At 43.4% G+C, this 22,413-nt stretch overlaps 1 protein-coding gene across 3 annotated transcripts in view; it reads left to right on the top strand.

The window, feature by feature from the left end:
- The window catches only part of MRTFB (myocardin related transcription factor B), a 364,509-nt gene that overhangs the window by 226,572 nt on the left and 115,524 nt on the right, over nt 1–22,413 (top strand). For all 3 annotated transcript variants that reach the window (XM_086941355.1, XM_086941357.1, XM_086941356.1), the window contains 3 exons: nt 5,102–5,349; nt 18,836–18,986; nt 20,376–21,365. In XM_086941355.1, coding sequence (XP_086797481.1) covers nt 5,102–5,349; nt 18,836–18,986; nt 20,376–21,365 — 1,389 coding nt within the window. The remainder of the gene's footprint in view (nt 1–5,101; nt 5,350–18,835; nt 18,987–20,375; nt 21,366–22,413) is intronic.

The following is a 22,413-nucleotide window of genomic DNA, read 5'->3' as shown; positions in this document are numbered from 1 at the left end:
GCCCATCTCTGCCGTGTATTGTGAATCCGGATGCGTGAGTCAGCCTCAATTCAGAGGATGCGCTGCACTGTTCTATACCCTCATGGATGCAATCGATTGAGCCGCAGTGTCCTTGAAAGTCGAGGGTATGACAGGAATAGTTGTAAGGGCGTTGTTTGTCGCTGGCTTGCCGAAGGATAAGCACCGTCTATTTTTCTTGTGAAGTCAGTGATGGGAACAGGGTGTATTCAGTGCATGTTAACAAGTGACCAGTCATAGATTTAAGAGGCCCTCTTTCGGTTCAATGGAACTACGTAGGTAGGTAGGTTACATTTCTATGTTACTTGTTTCCGTGGTGGGCAGTGCCTTACACCCACGAGTGACATTGAGCAACAATGAGGAAAGAAAACCAATTATTTACAGCATGCGTAGCAGGGGTGTGATTATAAGAGACCCTTCTGACGCAGAGACAATCAAACAAACATTAGCAAAGCAAATGAGTCATGCCCTTATGTGGGTGCTGATCTATTAGGTTTATCGTTTTATGTCTGTAAAGTATTGTTTTAAAAAAGTAAAAGTAAAAATATTACAAAATACTGGAGTGAAAACCAAACATATGGTATCTCCAAACTTTAAATTGAATTCAATGTCTTTTTTATCTTTATAAATGGCCCGGTTTGTTTTTCAAATACTTTTTCGCCCAAGAAACTCTGAACAGTATTAAAAAAAAGGAAGTGTCCGAATGTAAAGGGAAACCTTTGACAGGCCTAATTTACTTTTCACAGGATTCAGCCATTTTGTACTCATTAGTAGCTAAGGGAGCCGGTTTATGGGCCACCAGAAGAAGTGTCATGCAAAGTACACATTATACGCCAGATGCCTGAAGAAGGAGGGCAGCAGATGGCCCTTCTCCCCGGACCTTAAAAGCCTTTGTGTGCCAAGGCTGCTCTCCTACAGTATGTGGAATGCAGGAGATAACAAAAAACAGCCTTTAACATTTCTTTTGACTCATTCAGTCATACCACAACAATATCTACGTTGCTGTGCTTTTAACGGCATGCAGCAACACAGTGTGGATGGTTAGATTTGAGGGGAGGAAAGCATACGATGGAGGAGCTAGAAAACACATGCACTGTCATGGAGTGCTGAATGAAAAATAAAAAGTAGTCTACTAAATATGAGCAGTAGAAGGATCAAAGACAGCCAATAAAAAGGAAGGTAAAGAGGCTATGATTCAGGGGAGGGACAAACAAAAGAAGAGGAAAACAAGCCATTGCAGATGAAGCAAGCAAATGAGTGCCAATAAAGCCAACAAACAGTAAGCAATGGGCAGTCTGTAAGCCAATGGAGGTGAACAATAGATCTTTCTGAACAAAGCAGCTAGTGCTGCCTGGTAGGTGAGGCATAAAAAGCAGAGTCCTAGATTCTATCGGGGTATTCTGTCCATTTAATTCAGAAATTAAAGACAATAATGATAATTTCACATTTGTAAAGTGCAAACGTATCACCCCTAAGGTATCCAGGCGCTTGGGGGCTGTTGGGGACATTAAGGGAGCTATTGTCCAGAGTCAGATGCTGAGCTGAGCTGCCACTGTTGATCGAACTGTGAGCCCCGTGCTCCGGAGTCAGCCACTCTGGGCGCCTTCTTGATACCCCAGAGTAAATGTACTGTCTACTGCAACAGGTGATGAACGTCCATTACATTTTATTAACATAAGGCCAGTGACTGAATGCATATAGCTATCTCCTCCTTTCGGTAGTGGGGCAAAAACATCAGGACTGATTTACTACTCACCTCACCATTTTTGCCAACGTGAGCATGGAATGGGCTGAATTTTTGCTGAGGCTCTGCCCATGCTGCCAAGGGACTGGTGAGCCACAGTAGAGTCTTGCCAAGCTTATCAGGCACTTTCCCTCCTCAGCTCATTTTTAAAAGACAAAAACTGCTAACCGCTTTTCTTGAGCTATTACTTTTTATAACTGTGACTCGATGCAGTCATATAATCTGATGTACTAAACTGAAGCAGGACGGCAGAAGAAATAACCTTTTGCAATTGGAAGGGCCTTTATCTCATTTTTATTTGATGTTGATGTTTGTTTCATGGTTAGTTTGCCATCTCTATTGAGGGCTTGGCTCGTGCTTTGGCTCTTCAAGCAATGCTAGACCCACCGGTGTACAGGAGGACAAAAATCCACCATAGCCGAGGTAGTAACTCATAGATCCTCAATTGTTCCCAATAAGTCCGTCCAAGTTATGATGAGTAAAATGGCTGTTCTGCCTTACCTTTTTCACCCAAGTACCATAATGACAAAGTGCATCTCTCCACTGGTGGTAAGGACAAGCTGAACTCCTCACTCATTTCCACTTCGTCAGCCTGCATGCCCTCCCCTTCCCTGACTACATCCTCCTCGGGGGCCTCAACTTCCACCTGGTGAACAACAACGACCGCAACACCACCACCCTGCTGGACAACCTCGCAAACCTCAGACTCAAGCAGCTGGTGACCACCCCCACCCACTACGCCGTACACACACTCGACCCCGTCTTCTCATCCAGCAAGGACATCGCCTTCAGCCACGCCACCGGACTCCACTGGACGGACCACAGCTGCGTCCACTTCAGCTTCAGAAGGACCACGATCCACCACCACCAGCAACAGGTTGCACGCAGAAGCTGGAACAAGATCACAACCGACCAGCTCGCGACTTCCCTGAGCAAGAACCCACCCACCAGCGCAACGAACCCCAGCCAAGCGGCAACGAACCTCACGAAGTGGATCAGCGACTGCGCAGACGACCTCGCCCCCCTGAGGACCCCGCCTAGCAGACCCGGCAGCAAGAGAGCCCCATTGTTCACCGACGAACTCAAGAGCTCCAAGAAGAACTGCCGAGCCCTCGAGAGAGCCTGGCGCAGAGACCCAACACCGGACAACATGACTGCCCTCAAGCTCCCCACCCGAAAATACCACCAACTGATCCATGCCACCAAGAAAACTGCATTCAAGGAACGACTGGACAACAACACACACAACAGCAAGGAACTCTTCAACATCGTTAAAGAGCTCTCCAACCCCAACGCCGGAAACAACGACATCACCCCTTCGCAAGACCTCTGCAACTCCCTCGCCGCCTACTTCCACAACAAGATCGCGGACATACACAACAGCTTCAGCACTCAACCACCGCCCCCCACCACCACCCTCCGCGCCTGGACCCCGATCAGCACCGAAGACACCGTCCGCACGTTGAACTCCATCCACTCCGGATCTCCGACTGACCCCTGCCCTCACCACGTCTTCAACAAGGCCGACGCTGTCATCGCACCCCACCTGCGGGACATCATCAACACCTCCTTCGACACCGTCACCTTCCCGGAGAGCTGGAAGCACGCCAAACTCAGCGCTCTACTAAAGAAGCCATCCTCGAGACAAACGGATCCCTCGACCTCTCGCAGTCTGGCTTCCGGGCCAACCACAGCACCAAGACCGCCCTGATCGCAGCCACCGACGACGTCCGAGCCCTGCTTGACAACGGAGAAACAGCAGCCCTCATCCTCCTAGACCTCTCCGCGGCCTTCGACACTGTCTGCCACCGTACACTAGTTCAGCGCCTCAGCAACGTCGGAATCCAGGAGAAGGCACTAGAGTGGATCATCTCCTTCCTCTCCGGAAGGACACAGAGAGTCCGCCTCCCCCCGTTCAGATCAGAAGCCACCGAAGTCATCTGCGGCGTTCCTCAAGGCTCCTCGCTCAGTCCAACCCTCTTCAACGTCTACATGAGCCCCCTCGCAAACATCGCACGCCAGCACAACCTCAACATCATCTCCTACGCCGACGACACCCAGCTGATCCTCTCCCTCACCAACGACCCCACCACCGCCAGAGCCAACCTTCACGAAGGAATGAAAGAGGTAGCCGAATGGATGAAGAACAGCCGCCTGAAACTGAACTCGGACAAGATGAAAGTCCTCATCCTGGGATCTTCACCCTCCGCCTGGGACGACTCCTGGTGGCCTCCCGCCCTAGGCAGCGCACCCAAACCAACAGACCAAGCACGCAACCTGGGCTTCATCCTGGACTCCTCCCTCTCCATGACCAGACAAGTCAACGCCGTCTCCTCGTCGTGCTTCAACATCCTGCGCATGCTACGTAAGATCTTCCGGTGGATCCCCACCGAGACCAGGAAGACGGTCACCCAGGCCCTCGTCACCAGCCGTCTGGACTACGGCAACTCCCTCTACGCCGGAACCACCGCCAAACTCCAGAAGAGACTCCAGCGGATCCAGAACGCCTCAGCACGACTCATCCTGGACATCCCCCGTCGCAGCCACATCTCCGGACACCTGAGAGACCTGCACTGGCTCCCGGTCAACAAGAGAATCACCTTCCGCCTCCTCACCCACGCACACAAAGCCCTACACAACCAAGGCCCAGGATACCTCAACAGCCGCCTCAACTTCTACGTTCCCAAACGCCAGCTTCGATCGACCGGCCACGCTCTCGCCGCCGTCCCCTGCATCCGAAGAGCCACCACAAGGGGACGGTCCTTCTCCTACCTCGCCGCCAAGACTTGGAACTCCCTCCCGACCCACCTCCGCCTGACACAGGACCACCTCGCCTTCAGGAAGCAACTCAAGACCTGGCTGTTCGAGCAGTAGCGGACCCCCCTCCCCTAGCGCCTTGAGACCCTCAGGGTGAGTAGTGCGCTATATAAATGCTTTGATTGATTGATTGATTGATTGATGGGGTATGCCCACAAACAAATCAGGACCGCCTGTGAAAATAAATACCCAGTATCCTGTTCATCAGGCTGAGTTATTGCCAGGAGTTCATTCCACCAGAATGTGCCAGCTGTTCTGTAGTAAGACAGTAGCATAGCTCTCAATGGAAACCAGGACTCTCGCACGTGAATGTGGTACTGCTCATTGCTTAATGAATGCCTTGCACTGTATTGACACACAAAGTATTGGTTTAGATTTACCCTCACAATCTCTCGTATAATGTTGAGTAGTATATGTTTGGCATCAATCTCTATAACATAATTTTTTCCATGTACCATGTAGCTGCCATGTTTTTTCTATTATTGTGTTTTGCTTTAACTTTCTTTATCTTTCCCATACTAGCAAAGTCAGCCCAAGAACCCAAATGAAAAGCACAGAAGCAAGAAGTCAAAGGAACCAAAGCCGCGGGTCAAGAAACTTAAGTATCACCAATATATACCACCAGACCAGAAATGCGAAAAGATCGAACCCGAGATGGACTCAAACTATGCCCGCTTGCTGCAGCAGCAGCAACTCTTCCTGCAGCTTCAGATCCTGAGCCAACAACAGCAACACTACAATTACCAGACAATCCTCCCGGCACCACTTAAGTACGTACATTTGTGTGTTCATTGGCCTATGTTTAGGTCTGGCATTAAGCAAGACCATCTGAGAGTGTGTGTGTGTGCGCGCGTGGGTGTGAGTGTGTGTGTGTGTGTGTGTGTGTAGACACATATATATTAAATATAACATACTTACATGTGTTTTTAGCCAGTCCTGTTCATCCATTGGTCTGTTGTTGTGTCATTCACATTTTTTTTCCGCCCACTACAGCATACAGCAAGGGACAATAGGTCAGCTCTTTTCCACCATTGGCATAGAGCCAAGGCAAGATGTTAAGTTTCATTGATTTGTATAGGTCTATTTTGCCATTAATATGGACAGTCATTGCTGTTGAAGTTTGAGTACATTCACATACTGGTCTCGAGAGACTGATTTCTGGTTGTTTGAGTTGGGGAATCAGGAAGCGGGGAGTAGTTAATGTGGTGTTTAGTGCATATGTTTGGTTGTATGTGTGTTATTGATCAGTGGAGAACTATGAAATCTCTTCATTTCCTTACTGATGGAGAGCATGCCTACACCTAAGCTGAATTGTGTGTTCTTTCTGGTCCAAAATGGAATCAAGGTTTGTTCATTGAGAAATGATATTTGTATAAATGTTGGACTTTGTTTTTAGCAGAGGTAAATCTTGTGGTATTTGGAGTTTGCTCGGAGCTACTGGGTCCTGTCAATTTATAGAATCACGTAGAGGAAGGTGCAGGTGCCACAAAATGGGCACTAAAAGGATTTGCATCTGTTTTAGGACTTATGCCCACTAAGAGGTGGTCGCAAAACATTGTTCATTACTGATTTTTATGTGAACACTTTTCATGAGATCCCACCTAGGAATCTTTTCCTGGACAGAACATACCACGGGCCATAGCGTCTGTTAAACGTGCGCAAATACAATTCGGACACTTTTCCCCATTTGACATGTTATTTTGTTGGTGTGTTTTTTTTATTACAACTTACAACTGTTTTTAACGCTTCACCTCGGCGTAGAATCCGACGCAGTGGGTAGGTTTCCGAGCGTGGGTGGGGCCGCGTTGGCCAACGGACGTGTGCAGCACTCCGAAGGTAGTGCTCGTGACGGCCGTTTGCGACGCCAGCACGCAACGGGTTAAAAAACGTGTCAGCATAGATAGGGTGTGTGCATCCTATCACAATAGTCATGGTTGAAGTCTGCTCACAAAAATGGCTACTTGTCTTTAATTATTTAACAAAATGAACAGTCTGTAATTTTATAATAATTCCATAATGCACTAGGTAAACTAAGAATGTGATCAAAGCACGGTCCTGTGCATTTTTGCACCGTAATCTGTCGCGGAACTACATATGTTAAACATTGTCAAGCAAGTTCTATCAAGTTGAAAGTAAATTGAAGAAATGCGCCTCTGCTTATCATAATGCATCTACACAGACACCCATATGAGTATAGAAAAGTACACAGACAAAAATTAATAATATTACAACAGTTGATCCATTAAAAAGAGCAAAGATCAGATTGTGTATTCTCAATAAGTAAAATGCTGTCATGTTTCATCCAGTGGATAACAACTATACAAAAAGTGCCATCATGCCTCATGAAATGCAAAATTTCAATAGATAAAATGCCATTGTGTGTCATTGTGTCTCAGTAATATCAGTAAAGTGCATTTGTGTTTTCTTGAAACGCTACTTGTTCAATTTCTTAATTGATTCAATGATTAGATTTAAATACAGTACAAGTGAAATAGAAGCAATCAACTGAGAATCGGCTTCTCAAACCAGCGCAAATCATAAATGCCAGAACTAAAATAAGAGTATCCCCACTGCCATTAGCTTTCTATAGGCAGGTAGAGGAATAAGCGAACCTCATCACTTAAGGTTTGGATTCAAACTTACCCTACCTCCCTATCCAAGGTTTAAAACCTTGCAGATCACCTACATCTTTGATGTTATACCTAAGCAGTCACTGGTTGTGTAGCTATCGGGTCAGGGCCCACCATATCAACTAAATCCAAAAACCGCCAGAATGCAATACATCTCTTTAAGTCATTGACTCCTGTTGCATATGCCTCCTCAAACTTTTTCGTCCTAAGCATTTTGTTAAACCAAACTTGATATGTTGGATCCCTGGAGGTTTTCCACTTTTGTAAAATCAATGAAGGAGCAATTAATGAAGGTATTAATATAAACACCTGGCCCCATTTACTCATGCTAGAACCCCGGCTCTTTTTGAAGACCCGAAAAGTGTCTCACAATCTTTCAGGTCTATATTAACCTGGAGCCCAAGACAAAGAGGGGAGAATATTTTTTCCCAGAACTGCCCCAACATAGGGCTGGTATAAAAAATGTGAAGCCAGTCCCCCATCCCATACTGCTGACAGTGAAAACAGTGATCCTAAATTGCTGGATACATTCTATGTAGGGATGCAGAAGTAAAGTAAACCATCCAGCGGGATAGGAAAGCCATACTCTTGAAGTTTGCCGCTCTTAAAGCCTTATGTTCTATACCGCAATAGTCTGCCAGTCCTCCTTTGAGAGGCTGCAGTGTGTAACCAGCCTGCTTTATCTAAAAATCTTAACACATGTTGGCTGGCACCCTGATAATGTAATAACCTGTACCAATTACAAATTCTCTGGAGCTTTTGTGGCTCATTATTTTGGTGGAAGGACTGCCTCCGACGGGCCGGCGTTGGCGGTCCTTCCGCCATCACATGGTAATTTACCTACCGCCAAATTAGGATGGCGGTGGGTACCGCGGCGGACCTAAAGTCTGTCCGCCGCTTTTCCGCTAGTGGCAATGGCACCGATTGCCTGGTTGACGGAGCAGGGCCACTAATATGGTGGTGGTGCCTAGCAGGCACCGTCCGCCATATTATGATGTGGGTTGTAGGAGGCCTTTCCATGTTGACGCATCGCCGCCATAGAAAGGCTGGAGGGGATTGGCTTTGGGGGCCCGTTGCGGGCCCCTTTGTGTGTGGGGGTGGTGCTGCACTGGGGGGTACCCATGGTACCCCCTGGATTTCCATTCACCATGTGGCAGGCACCGTGTGGGGCCTGCCACGTGGTGCAGGGAAATGCGGTGCATGCACCTTTATCATTGCAGACGGTGCTGCAGCCAGCAGCAGCACCCGCAATTATAAAGGCCTAGCAGTGGTGGGACCGCCGCATGTCTGGCGGGCTTTCCCAAACACTGCTATGGTGGCAGGCGGACGAAGTCCGCCTGCCATCATAATGCGCCCCTTAGATCTTGAAAGCAAGAATGTGGCAGGGTGGGTTTCTTGACTAGATTCCTGACAATGTTGATTCAGGTAAAGGTTGATCTTCTGGGAGCCCAAAAAAAAGAGCTTGCAGCGAACATAATACACAGAGAATGCAGTTCTTACTATGTAATGCAGTAAATGTTCTCATTTCTAAAATTAACTTTTAGTTAGACAGAAGGGTCCAGTCCCGCTGCCACCTAGGCCTTTCCGCTCCAATTGTATCAAACCCTTGAACAATGGTGGTCCATAAATGATCAGAAAATCAGTTGGCCCAAATATTTGACCCCCGAGTTAACCAGACTGAGATTGTTTTTTGTTTTTTATATCAATATCGGAGGCGATGTGAAACCGATGTGAGAAGCAAGTATATTGTAAACTGCCAGGAAACACTATGCCACAGATCAATTAATTGGAAGTCTAGTTTCAGAGTGTCACCCGCTTTTTTAAGTTTGGGGTTTCAATTGTTTTTTCTTTTTATTCGATGTATCCAAAGCTAATTCCTGGGTGTAATTATCAATATTATAAATCTGAAGCAATGAGTCTACCTCATCAAAAACTGGTGCGGAGTAATCAACCAAGTTTAGAGAATTACCATTAGCACAGACTTTCAGCCATATCCACCTTCCCAGGGGATCTCTATTTCCCTCAGTTATGAGCAATCTATTCTCCTCCCTAACAAGACTGCAGCCCCACTAACTGGTAACCCAGGTGAAGAACAATATGCATATGGATACTGCGTTGGAATAAAAAGATTGGGGATATTGTTCTTAAGATGAGATTAGATTTAGATTTTTAGATTTTAGATGAGTCTAATTTAAAATACAATTTCTGGAGAGAATGAGGTCAGTCATCTAATCAATCCCCCATATTTCCTCTTGTTTGACATGCCATTAACATTGCAGTCCTGTCCCGATTCTGCACTTTTTTTTATATAAATGCTCCCTACCCCTGCAACCACCCCCTTCGTCCCCACGTGACACAGGAAACCCCTAACCCCTGCGAGTGGAGAATCACTCAGACTATCCCTCTTGCAATACCACCAACCCCATGGGGTGCCATGGACCTGCACCCTAGTGCACATGTGGCCCTTTCTCAACACCCTGCACCCCCCATAAGTAGCACTTAGGCCACAAGGGTAGCCTAACATCTTATGCACTCTCAAACTGGTAGCACAAAGCATCTACTGACAACATCATCATCATCATTGGCCTAGCCTGGATCCTCAGAATATCCCTATATACACAAAAATGATCCTAATCAATTAGATATCTTCTGCATGAGCTCCTGAGCATCTGTTAAATTAGTAAATGTATGGAACGGCCCCTTGACCAACACCTTTAGCTTAGACTTTTGTGCCATAGTAGTTGAGCACCCTGCTCCCTAATCACATATAGCATTTTTACAAAGTATATTTGGAAATGAGCTGAAGAGGTCGACATATCAGCAAATATGTCACATTGGGGTGTTTCTGGTGTCGAAAACGTTTTTTTCTCAAAAACCTTGCCCAATATGCGCTCTTTAACATGATAGCCAGAAATTGGGAAAATGTTTACCAAGATAGTGTGTGGCAATTTTGAGTTTGGAAAGGGTTGTGCCAGGGCTCAATGGTCTCTTCTCAATGGTGTAATGGTCAAATCACCTGAATGTTCCGGCAGGACATGTGGTCTTAATAAAAGAGTCTACCTATAGAAGACCCTGTGGGGCCAGAATCCCTCCAGGACCCCGACTATTCATAGGTTAGAGCGCTGTGAATGTTTTTCTAGCTCCTCGTTTTTATGCTCCAGAAAAGATTTTTGATTCCTGAGCTGGCTGACTTCTTCCTGCACCGAGGTGACTTGATCCTCCAATTTCGAAATTGTAGACTTAGCTTTCTGGGAGTGGAGTCAGTTTCCTCAATTTTGCAATGCCTCTGAAGTAAGGCTGCTATTTCAATTGCCTGACAGGCCTTAAGATCTCTAATTTCATCCAGGATAATAGTAAGCATTATTTTAATATCACATTGCACAGAGATCATTGCATCCTCTTGAACTTGCTGCCTGGGTTTCTGCCGCAGCGCCTCCTGTGACCAGGATGTCATCACTGGCTGTAACTGCTAATTTGCCTCTAGAGAATCAGAACTAGGAGACAAAGATACCGGGTGATCAGTAGCCCCTGCCTGAGATGAATCCATAGTCAATCTTGATATAGGGGCCTGGAATTCTGCTAGAGCTCAAATAGATGAGGACTGAGGTGTCACTAACAGACTGGATGGCCCTCCTTTCCCGTTTACAAACTAGAGGTAATCTTTCGTTTTAACCTGCTTCTCAGCCGTAACGATCATAGCTGTGCCAGTCTACTCACTATTCTTATTGTTCTCTTTGTTATGAACCTCAACTTCAACACTTGTAGGAGAGTTCATTGTAACAGCTGTAATTTCTGCTATCTACTCCAAAGACTCACTTACTGGTCCCGTCTCACTTTCCTTTGGAATGTGGTCAGATCTTCTTCTGAACTTACTGCGATTTGCCATTGCAGCTGGGGATTTCGTTTGCACAGCATGTTTTTTAGCTCTAAAGACCAGCGTTGAGGCAGAGTCAAGTTTTCTACAAGATTCCCAGTTTTAAGGTGCTTTCACATATTTGTAGCATGCTGCATTCAGTCATATAAGCAAAGTGCTGACCAATGATTGGAAACAGAAAGTCCCACAAGGACAGTAAAGCATTGACTTAAAATGTCTTTGGGCTAACATGTAGGGTAGCTTGCCCAGTGACCCACATCCGGTAAAATGCAAGCGTCCCATACAGAGAACAATAGCACTTACCACCTGGTGGTTCACCCCTGGAAACCAGTCCTCAAGGCGTAAGTTCATTTAGGGCTGGAGCTCTGTTGTTGGCCAGCGGGACCTCTCCTGAAGCAGCTCCCAATATCAAAAGAGAAGGTTGCCTCATGCCACAGATACCAGCTTAACCTCCGTCTGCTGAGTCCTTTTTTGATGCTGATTTCATTCCTGAGCCTGCCGCAAAATGTTATGGCAATTTTGGTATTTTGTCTCCATGTTGCGACCAGCTCCATGTTGCTGTGGCATCCATTGATCAGCTTTCGCAACCTGGAAGGGCATGGTACATGGATGGAAGGGTATGGGCCAACCCGTACCTCAACAGCAGCTCATTTTGTATCCGCCCGCTGCCTTCATATTCCCACCCTCATAATCTTATGATGCATTTACTCTGTCTCTTTTTAACTTGTTTTTGTAAAGCTTCAGTGAAAGTCTCCTGTCCTTTCCATAACAATCTCCTATTACTCTCAATATAATAATGGTTGACTGTTCCCTTAGATCTCATGTAATTCCTTGAAACTTTTCCCAAAGTACCTCACTGTTTAGTTCACACTCTTGAAAAAGTAGTGATTCATATGTCACCTAATAGGATGATTCGCTAACAAGGAAAAAATGGATTAAATTGCAGCTTTTGCTGATATGTCATTCACACTTAAGATATACAACTTATATGATATTATGTTGGCACTTGCGCAATCAGTACCTGCATATAGACAGATTTTAGATTGGAAGATTATGGGTATGTGAGCAGAATTTATGGTTATTGAGAACAGCAGCAATTTTATGCTAACCTTCCATTCTAGCGGTAGATGAGTGTTAACAGTTCCTGACTTTTCAATATTTAACTACACACAGCCTAAATTAAATGTAGGCGGATGCCAGTTTCTCTGCAAGGGCAATGAAGTAAATTAGTCCATCTTCCTGATGGAGATGCTACCCACCAAATGTTATGGTAGTCCTTTCTAAAGTATTGGCAGGAACCACCATCGCAGCAGTTCCTGTCAATGATTTTTGCCGCTTGGTGAAACAACAAGACAGAGCCCTGCACCAAACTGATTACTTTTTTGTTTTCAAAAAGAAAATCCAAAATTGAGATTTTCTGTTTGAAACTACAAAGAATATGCCCCTCATTATTGAAGTCCTCACCCATGGGGAGGGAAGCCCTTAGCAGGTTTCCCTAATGCTTACCACCAGTGTTTTACTGGTGGTGATGGGCAGAGAAAACTGACCTTTAATTCCACCCATCTAAATCAAGTGGACAGAATTAGAGGCCCGCCTCTGACCGCCTTTACTCCACAGGGCTGTCGGAGGCGTTCAATCACGATGGAACAGCCTTTGCCATGATTAAACCTATGGTGCACCCGCATTTAAATCGGGCAGGCGGACCATTTTGTTGGCAGGAAATTAACACTGTTGCTGTTGCGATGGGAGTTACCTCTCCACCAACCTATAAATAAGGTCCATAGTCTGGGAGTGCTGTGGTCCTGCATGTAGACATTTGATTTTAGAGTCCATGTCTTCCAAACTGTGTAGATTGATAGAAGAGAGTCCAATGTTGTTAGTATCCAAAACACTGACCTCTGTGTGAGCAGGGGCTCTATTTATATCCACGGCCTGTTGGCTACAATCCTAGAAATGCAGGTATGTATTAGGAAGATCTTGCACCTCATCACTAACCCTAGCCAACAGTCATACAGACTGAACTCCCTTATTAAGACAGCAGCCATCCAAAGCTGTTACTTCATTACCTCTCCCTTCAACAAGCATCCCTTCTCAACTTTTTGATGTGTCTGCTGTCTGTGCGAGTCAACCACAACATCCTATCCATCTCGCTTTGTGGGCTGGAAATGTACCATCTCCTGGTGCGGTGCCAAGTAGATGCCCACATCTTTGCCTTTTGATGGGCTGATTCCCTCATCCACCGAACTGCTAAGCAATGCTTGCTAACCTCACCTCATGGTCTTTACAAACAGAATGGAAACACTTCCCATACAGGCTCAAAACAAAGACAACACACTTCCAACTACACACTCTTGTGGTGTTGCAAAATACCTGCATGGACAAGCACTTCAGTGCCCCATATACCGGTAGTAAGCGCTTTACAAATACCATTTTACAATATATTACAATACAAAAATGTGTTCATATGCCATCTTTCTTTCTACACCACCACCGTCACTAGCATAACCTCATTCAGCCTTTCATACCACCTCTTTGCTCATGAAAGCCTTATTTTCTTCTGATTCCTGCCCTTCGCACCCCTCATGCAGCCTCAAGAATGACTAACAAATTGTGTCATACCTAGTCACTAATGGATACTCACAACTAAAGCTCCTGTCCCACATCAGTATAATTAAAGATAGTTCTTCTGCAGCAGGCGAACCTCCAATTTAAGTGCAACAAGAGCCATCTTTCCTGTCACTGCTGGTAGAGCATGGCAAGGGTGCCGTGGGCCATAATGCAAACAAGGGACATGGCTGAGAAGAAATAGAAAAACAAAATTGGAGTAAAGTGCACCACTCTCAATGTATGGCCCTTGTGAACTTCAGCACTATCGAACTCTACACCCCAAGCTCTGGGAGTCTTCAGTATCACAGCAGTGTGATAGAGATATGGTGTCTCTTGTGTCAGTCTGAAACATCAGCATGAGATATAGTCCAGTTGTCGTAGAGTGCGACTCCGAAGATTAGACTTTGTTGTTACTGTCTTGATCCAGTCGGATCAGGCCAATAAGAGCAATTTTTCTCCTGTCACTGGTATTTACCTGCAGGATCAAGATTACTTTTTTGTGGAATGTACTATTTGCAAACTGAAGAAAACATTTGCCCCCAATATTACTCAGAGGCAGAAGTTGTGAAAATTGAAGGAATCAAATCGACTCGCTTCAGAGACTCAGCAGAGTCCAGTCTGTAAACAAGGGGCCCGATTCACAGAACTAACTTAAGACAAAATCCTAAACTTACTACTTTTGGTATTCACAGAAGTTAGGATTTTGTATTAAGTTTGTCTTAAGACAGACTTAAGACAAAATCCTAACTTAAGTCTGTCTTAAATCTGTCTTAAGTCTGTCTTAAGACAAACTTAAGACAAAATCCTAACTTCTAAGAATACCAAAAGTAGTAAGTTTAGGATTTTGTCTTAAGTTAGTTCTGTGAATCGGGCCCAAGGATCTTGGGAAACAAGACTACGGTGTTTTTTGCGGTGTCGCTACTGACAGCTCCATCCATCTGTTTGGAGACAGTATTGTATACCATACTACTTAGAAACAATCTTTGATCTAGGTTTTGTGTCAATCTCAGTTGCCCTCCACCTATTTGTAGTTTTCGTCCCTTTCTGTTTGACCCACCTACAGGAGCTTTTTTGTTTTACCATTGGTAGATTTGTAATTCTTCATCCTCTGAGCACTGCATTGCAAACAGAACCATGTTTAAATACCCCAGTTTGCTGCCTCTCAGTGCCACCTACTGCTGACTAGAAACATTGCAGCAGAAATAAGGATGCAACATTAATCTTGCCAGAGACAGAAATCCTGTTATTTGCCAAAAACAATAAACAGAAAACAGTACGAATCTTGTTCAATGATGTGAACCTTGATAGTTTCGAACCCCAACTTTCACTAAATGCCAAGGTACTTGAATTGGCCCTGGACATCAGCTTCGCTCTCAAGAAACACATTGCCAAACAACCAAAGATGTCCTGGTACCTGCTGTCTTTTTTAAAGAAAGTGAAACCGTTTCTTCCACAAAAAAAGTTTTCATAATTGCTGTTCAAGCCCTCCTATTGGGATGGTGTTAACGCCCTGTTCCATGGCCTCCACACAGGCACCCCTTAAGGGCCTTCTGCATGCTGCAGCATGTCTCATTCAGGACCTGAAGAAATATTATCACAACACTTCCATCCTGGTGGAACTCCCTTTGGCTCCTTTTGCTGACCCTACACCATTTTCAAAACCAGCTGCATTATTTACACAGCCATCATGACTAGCGCTCTCGTTTATCTTGAAACTCACCATCTCTGGTGGTTTGCGGCACTCCTACAGTCTGTACACCATCAGACTGCCACCTTGGAAGGGTAAGAAATAAAAAACAAGGCTTTAGGCCCTTTCTATTTATTCACCCAGGATCTGGAATAACATTTCTTTCACGACCACCCTAACATTGCTCCAATTCAGGAACATTTTATTTCCAGTTTATTTCAGGACCACCCTAACATTGCTCCAAATCAGGAACATTTTATTTCCAGTTTATTTTAGGACCACCCTAATATTGCTCCAATTCAGGAACATTTTATTTCCAGTTTCTTTCAGGACCACCAAAACATTGCTCCAATTCAGGAACATTTTATTTCCAGTTTATTTCAGGACCACCCTAACATTGCTCCAATACAGGAACATTTTATGTCGCACCATCCTTAAAGATCACTACATCACAATGCATTAACCGTTGACAAACCAGCTACTTCTCCTAAAATGTGTTTACTTTATGCATGCCTTTGACACATAACATCACTCTGCTGCCTTTTGGCGAGGGTCGCACTGTAAAAATACTGCATACATACATACATACTTACTATAAACAAACATTGAAAATGCCAGTCTCTTTCACTTATACGTAAAGCTAAGTGAGATCGATTGGCAGTGCCAATGATTGTTAAAGCCATGGTACATGTATTGTGTTTTCTCTAAAGCTTTCTGAGTCAAAATGATACTGATAAAGTGGTAATTGCCCATCACATTTGAACCGTAACAAGCAATGAAGGGAAATTCTGGCTTCAGGCATCTGAAGTATCTCGTGTTTGTACTTTTCCATTCTCATCAAGTCTCCTCTTAGGTCCTCATGAAAAGCTGGGTGGATTAGCGTGTTTTATTTACAACTTTTGATAAATAGCATTACCCCAGGGTGAGGTATTTCCAAAGAGTTGTAAACACCCCTTGTCCAAACTTTTTATTAGGCATGTTTTACCATTTTTTCCAGGTCTTTTTCTCTAACAAATTTCAGCAGGTTTGACCTGTTAGGATTTATTGGTAGAAAACTACAAGGGTGTGATAATTATAATACAACTGGGAATTCTGTTCTATGTGTAGACATTTGTTTGCTCAGCACTTGGACTTTTAATGAGGGCCTTAAACTTTGCATATGTAAAAAGGCCTTGATTCCCAGCCCTTCTGTGATACATTGCCAGCATTTCCAAAGTGTGTTTTGGGAATGTCCACTATTTGAAAATGTCTGAGAAAGTGCTTAATTTGTCCTAGTGATTTGGTTTTCAGCACTTACTTTTAAACACCAGCACTTGTTTCTGAGAGTACACCACATGCCAGTGCTCTCATCCTATTTTTCTACCGCAACACAAGTGTTTAGCAATTCAGTTTATTCAAAATTAATAAATCTCGCACTTCTAGGCTATCCCGACAGCTTGAAATGGCCTACAATAGTCCAAACGTTTCCCACTTAAGTGTGATGGGTAGAAAGTAATGCTGGCTCTGTTACTCGTCTTCGGTGGCTGGAGTAGTGGGTGGTGCTGCCTGCAGCCGTACACCTTGAGCCCTGGCACTTACATTTTTTATAAATTAAACATATATGAATATAAATATATATGAGACATATTGTGAACCATTGCTCGACCCTTTTAGAAGCTTATTTGCGAACTGTAGCTTGGAAAATAATGTTCTGTTCCAAAGTGGAAAGCATGGTGTTGAGGTGATGCTACTGTTGCAGAAGTTCGAAACTGCAAAGCAAATAGAGGTATGCTAGATTTTAACCTTAGTCTAATCAATAATTTGCATATACATATAGGAAATTGAGTGTATTTAACTGAAATGTAACCATTCAAACTTCTTTATTCTGATGCATAGCAGCTATATTGCATAAAGAAGTTCCAAGTTGGGTGAAACGCATATGTAATTGTTTGATAGGTGGTGGTCTTTGGCTATCAAAGCTTGTGTATTTGATGCAGTCTGAATATCATATTATTTTTGAGAGAAAAATGTCTGTTTTTACTGTTTCTGTGTAAGGTTTGAGACTAGGCTGAAATCCCATGGTGAAAGACTGCTACAGGAGGGAATATAAAATATGTACACAATCACTAAAAGCGTAGTTTACTTCTGTAACGTTATCCTCTGTATTAGCTTTGAGGATGATCTGGAATATGAAGGGGTTGTTTTAAATTTACCAGAAACGCCCTAACGCGGGGTCGAGGAGGGGTCTCACTAAATTTAGGGCCTGATTACGATCTTGGCGGATGGAATACTCCATCACAAACGTGACGGATACCCCATTAGCTGTATTATAATTAGGGCTCCCGGTTTTATGGTATTTATTTGTTTGCCATTACCGTCTGTATTTATCCATATTTTTTTTTGCTACTTTTATCTGTATTTATCCATATTTATTTTTCGTTTTGTGGAAAAATTAAGATGAAATTAGTATAATTCCACTTTTATTTAACCGATAAATATGCACTCATGCTTGAAAGTCTGCCAGGTTTCAGTGTTGTGACCACCTGCAGAAGATAAATCAGTGCACTTATGAAAACATGCACATTTCAGTATCAACCTTGTGCATATCTATTGCTGTTAAAGACTCTTTACTTAAATTCCTTTCTTTTTTAACCCCTTTATCTATCAATCCACATATCTATTGGCCTAGCAGTCATGGCAGACAGTGTTTACAATTACTCAAAAAGCAAGCCAATTTCCGTTTTTATCCACATTTAAAAATAAGTACAGACAAGAAAATGAATATTTTCTGTCTGTATATATGTAAAAATCAGTAAAAACGGAAAACAGGGAGTCCTAATTATAATTTCCATAGGATATAATGGATTGGAATTTGGCGGGCAAGATATCATCACATTGGTGACGAAGTAATCCGGCCCAGCAAGATCGTATTCAGGCTATTAAAGTTCTGTGCTGCTCTGACAGGACTTGTTTACTAAAAGATCTCATGCCACCATGGTGGAAGACCTTTTAGTAAAAATGCCAGTATCTTTCTCTGCATGAATTCTTTAGAAAGATAAATACCATAATAAGAGGCTTGTTTCTGAAAACCTATCAAGAAACGACCCTCGCGCACAGGGTATTAAATCCAGGCATATCGAGGAATTTCTACTTTTATCCTTTTTGAAACCATCTTGAGGAAGAATTAGTGTAGGGAGGCCTACCCAATATAATGTTGGCCTTTCGACACTGAAAAGCCAGCAGCCCTATGGTGGGATGGGCTGCTGGCTAATAGCTCTCGACAACAGAGGCAGGTGAAGCTCCTGCAAGGGAAATCAAGCTGTTTCCCCACCTTTAACTGAGGCAGGGAAACCAAAACTGTGAAATATCCGTGTTGAAAATTATTTCATGTAATGTACCGATGACATCCCAGCTGCTAATTGCATTTGGAGTGTTATGACATCTTCTATCGTTTGCTCTTTTTTCTTCTGCTTTTGAAGGACACTGAATGACAAACTCAACGGGAATGGGAACACAACGCATAATGTTTCAAGCAACAACACATCTGCAGTGATGAACAACTCAAACAAACAGAATAATGTACCAACCAGAAAACCTGGACCTTTGCCTTCCAACCTGGATGACATGAAGGTAACACAACCCCCAGGAAGCATGCTAAGCAGATTTAAGGTGACCAGATTTTGAGAAAGAAAAACCTTGATAGGTCAGACATAGAAGTAAGACTAAAGATTTACAGTGATCAGTGCAGCACATTTTGTAACAGTGTCACCGCAACATTTATTCTTCTTTACACATGCTCGGACTGTCTAGGAAAAAGTTTCACCTCACTAGTATCAATTTACCACTCAAATACAGCAATAGGCGATTGAATGATGACCAGTAAGATTTTGTAAAGGGCTTTAGACTGTGCGGCAATTTTTTGTAACTTTTTTGTAGTTTTAGTTAGAAATCATTTATGGGGGTAAAATCTGCAAATAATGCAACTATTGCAAACGATAATAGATTATGGGGCATAGGGAATACATCCATATGTATAAGTAAAACACCAAGACTGTAGAATTGCATGATTCCGGTTGCTGTGTGTGTGTGTGTGTGTGGGTGTGTGCGTGCGTGTGTGTCGGTGTGTGTGTGTATATATGTCTACATCAACAATAGCTGGCAGTGACTTTCAAATATTGAAAACCGTTCTAACATGTATGTTCTTTTCAAGTCTTCATTTACAAGGCTACATTTGCGAACATTACCATTGGCAGGCCCTACAACCTATGCCCCCTGCATCCTTTTCCACTCCACGTTGTCTCCCTCTGCTGAGAGCATGCATGTGACCTTCTGTGCTGTGTGAACGAAAAAGATACATTAATATGTTAGAGACTTTAGAGGGATCTGTGAAAATGAGCTCTACACTTCAATTCTGCTTTTTATGATGACTTGACCTTTGCCCCAAAAATCAGTCTATGTATTTAAAATTGAGAAAAAGCACGGGAACACAAAGGGCAGTCCTGTGAAAACCATAACTGTCTTGGGAAATCCGGAATGTCTGGTCACCCTATGCGGCAGAGGTCTGCAAACTGGGGGGGGGGGGCAACCCCCCAGGGGAGCCTTAGGTGATTTTAGGGGGTGTGGCACCATTCTCTGATCAAGAGAAGCATCATGCTTTTCTTTAAATATTAAAACCATGAGCAAGAGTAAGCTACTTTATAATGGCCCATCACTAACAACATTCATATGCAAAACCTTCCTATTTTAGCTGTCCCTCTCCACTCTAAGTACAGAAGCAAATCACTATCCAAGGCCTACCTCAAGACGGAAACCTAAATTCTGCCCCCATTTCGCTCAATCAATCCAAATCTATCATTGCCATATGTGTCTTCAACTGAAAAAAAAGCACATGCACCTTGTGGGTGCATTGCAGTATGTAAAGAATGGAAATCAAATATCTGTTTTAAGGTTTTTCTCCGAATCACTTTAGAATGCTGTTTTTATTCTGTTGAACAAAAACCAATATGTTCTATTTTCTAGGTTGCAGAACTGAAGATGGAGTTAAAATTAAGGGGCCTAACCGTGTCCGGCACTAAAACAGATCTTATTGAACGCTTGAAGCCATACCAAGAAATTAACAACAATAACGTCACAAACAACAATAACACAAATACAACAACCTCAACAGTGACCATCAATAACTCAGGAGAAATTATGGTGTCTAGTGCTTTAACCACATGTTTGGTCAACTCCATACACAACGCTTCTCCCGAAGGGCTTCCTACTGGAACTGGTAACAGCCAAGGACACACTGACCGAACAGGCTCACCTCTTCCCATGTCTCCAACTCCTTCAGAGCAGTCCAGCCAAGGCACTGATGACACTAACATAACTGATACGTTCACAGAAATTATGACCATGATGTCTCCATCTCAGTTTATAAGCACGTCCCCCTTCAGATTGAACAATAATGAAGATAGTTCGAGTACTAGCGTAAGCTTGGTGAGCATGGAACTGGATTCTGCAGAAAAAGACCGTAAGTTACAAGAAAAGGAAAAACAGATTGAAGAACTGAAACGCAAACTGGAGCAGGAGCAGAAACTTGTGGAAGTGCTGAAAATGCAGCTGGAGGTAGAAAAACGGAATCAGCAGCAGTCATCGTCTATTCCTGTGATTCATATGGATCAGACTCCCTTCAACATTGTTGTAAAAGATGAGAATTCAATAACTGACTGCTCCAATTCCAGGCAACTGATGGCATCGAACAGTCAGTCTTTGGGACAAGCTGCAGGATCTGGAAACAGTCAGAGCCCGGTTGCCACAAAGGCTGTGGTAATCAAGCAAGAAGGATTATTAGCCAAAAACACACAACAGAATATAATCCCACAGTTTTTCCTGAACCCCCAGAGACATCCACCAGCTGCAGTAGTCACTCAACCTCCAGCTATGCTAACCACCCAAGCAACTCAGTTGATTCTACCAGTTTCGATCCACTCTACCAATGCAACCAACCAAATGCAGCTTTCGATGGTCAGTGTGAAGTCTTTGTAATTTTTATTGTTTTGATAGTATGCAATGCCAACGTTTTAGAGTGCCTCTGGACATAAATATCCTTAGTAGGTTATGCATCTTTTTTCTTTAATATATTGTAGTAGTAAACTAAATGTCCACAAAACGGTCTTCACTTCATTCATATTTCTGGCTCTATTACTTTTGTTGTCCCTCTGTTGACGTTTAGCATTGCCAGAATTTATGGATTAACGTAGTTATTTAAATGCAGTTATGCTCCATGGTAGAGTGAAGGTACTTTGTGGAATATAAGTGAAAAAGAAGAAATTGGTGATTAAGAAATGCAAAATGGAGAATACAGAATAAAGTAATTCGTAAGAATTCAAAGCGATTTAATAGTAGGCTGAAATTAAGAATCTATAAAAAGGCAATTATGATGAAAAATAAGGGGTCAATTCTAATGCCTGCACCTACTCTAATGCTATGTCTGACTCTGCCTCTGTATCTACTTCTATATTTGCACCGTTATAGCTTCCTTTACACCTAGGTCTTCTCTAACCCTTATCATATCTTTGCATCTATATGTACCTCCATATCTACCACTACACATACTGCTACCTCTGACTCTTTAAACTTACCTTTAATAGACCTCTCTATACCTTCCTTTACCCTTTTGCTTAAATCAATTTACAACACTTTTCTTAAATTAAGGATATTTTTCTATTTTCAAAAGCCGGCAAGGTTTACATAGGTCAGCCTTCTTTATTTTTTTTAGATTAACTTCCCTAAAAAAGCTTGTATGTTTGCATCTCATTTTGGATATATCATGATGGCGTTTCTTTATTATGGCTGTTTTATTTTCATGATGCCACTTTGCCAAGTATCTTAACCCCTTCGATGCTCATGATGAGCTCAGCTCGTCATGAGGTACAGTGGAGCTGTGCTGATGACGAGCTGAGCTCGTCATGAACAATGGGATTCATTAAATATCAGCACAGGAGGAAAATATCTTAAAAGGTAATCAACATTTTGCTTAAAGAGAATAAGGTGCAGTTAACATGAACACGCC

Source organism: Lissotriton vulgaris, chromosome 10 (genome assembly GCF_964263255.1).
Source record: "Lissotriton vulgaris chromosome 10, aLisVul1.2, whole genome shotgun sequence".
Lineage (NCBI taxonomy): Eukaryota > Metazoa > Chordata > Amphibia > Caudata > Salamandridae > Lissotriton > Lissotriton vulgaris.
This window is presented reverse-complemented; position numbering and strand designations above follow the sequence as displayed.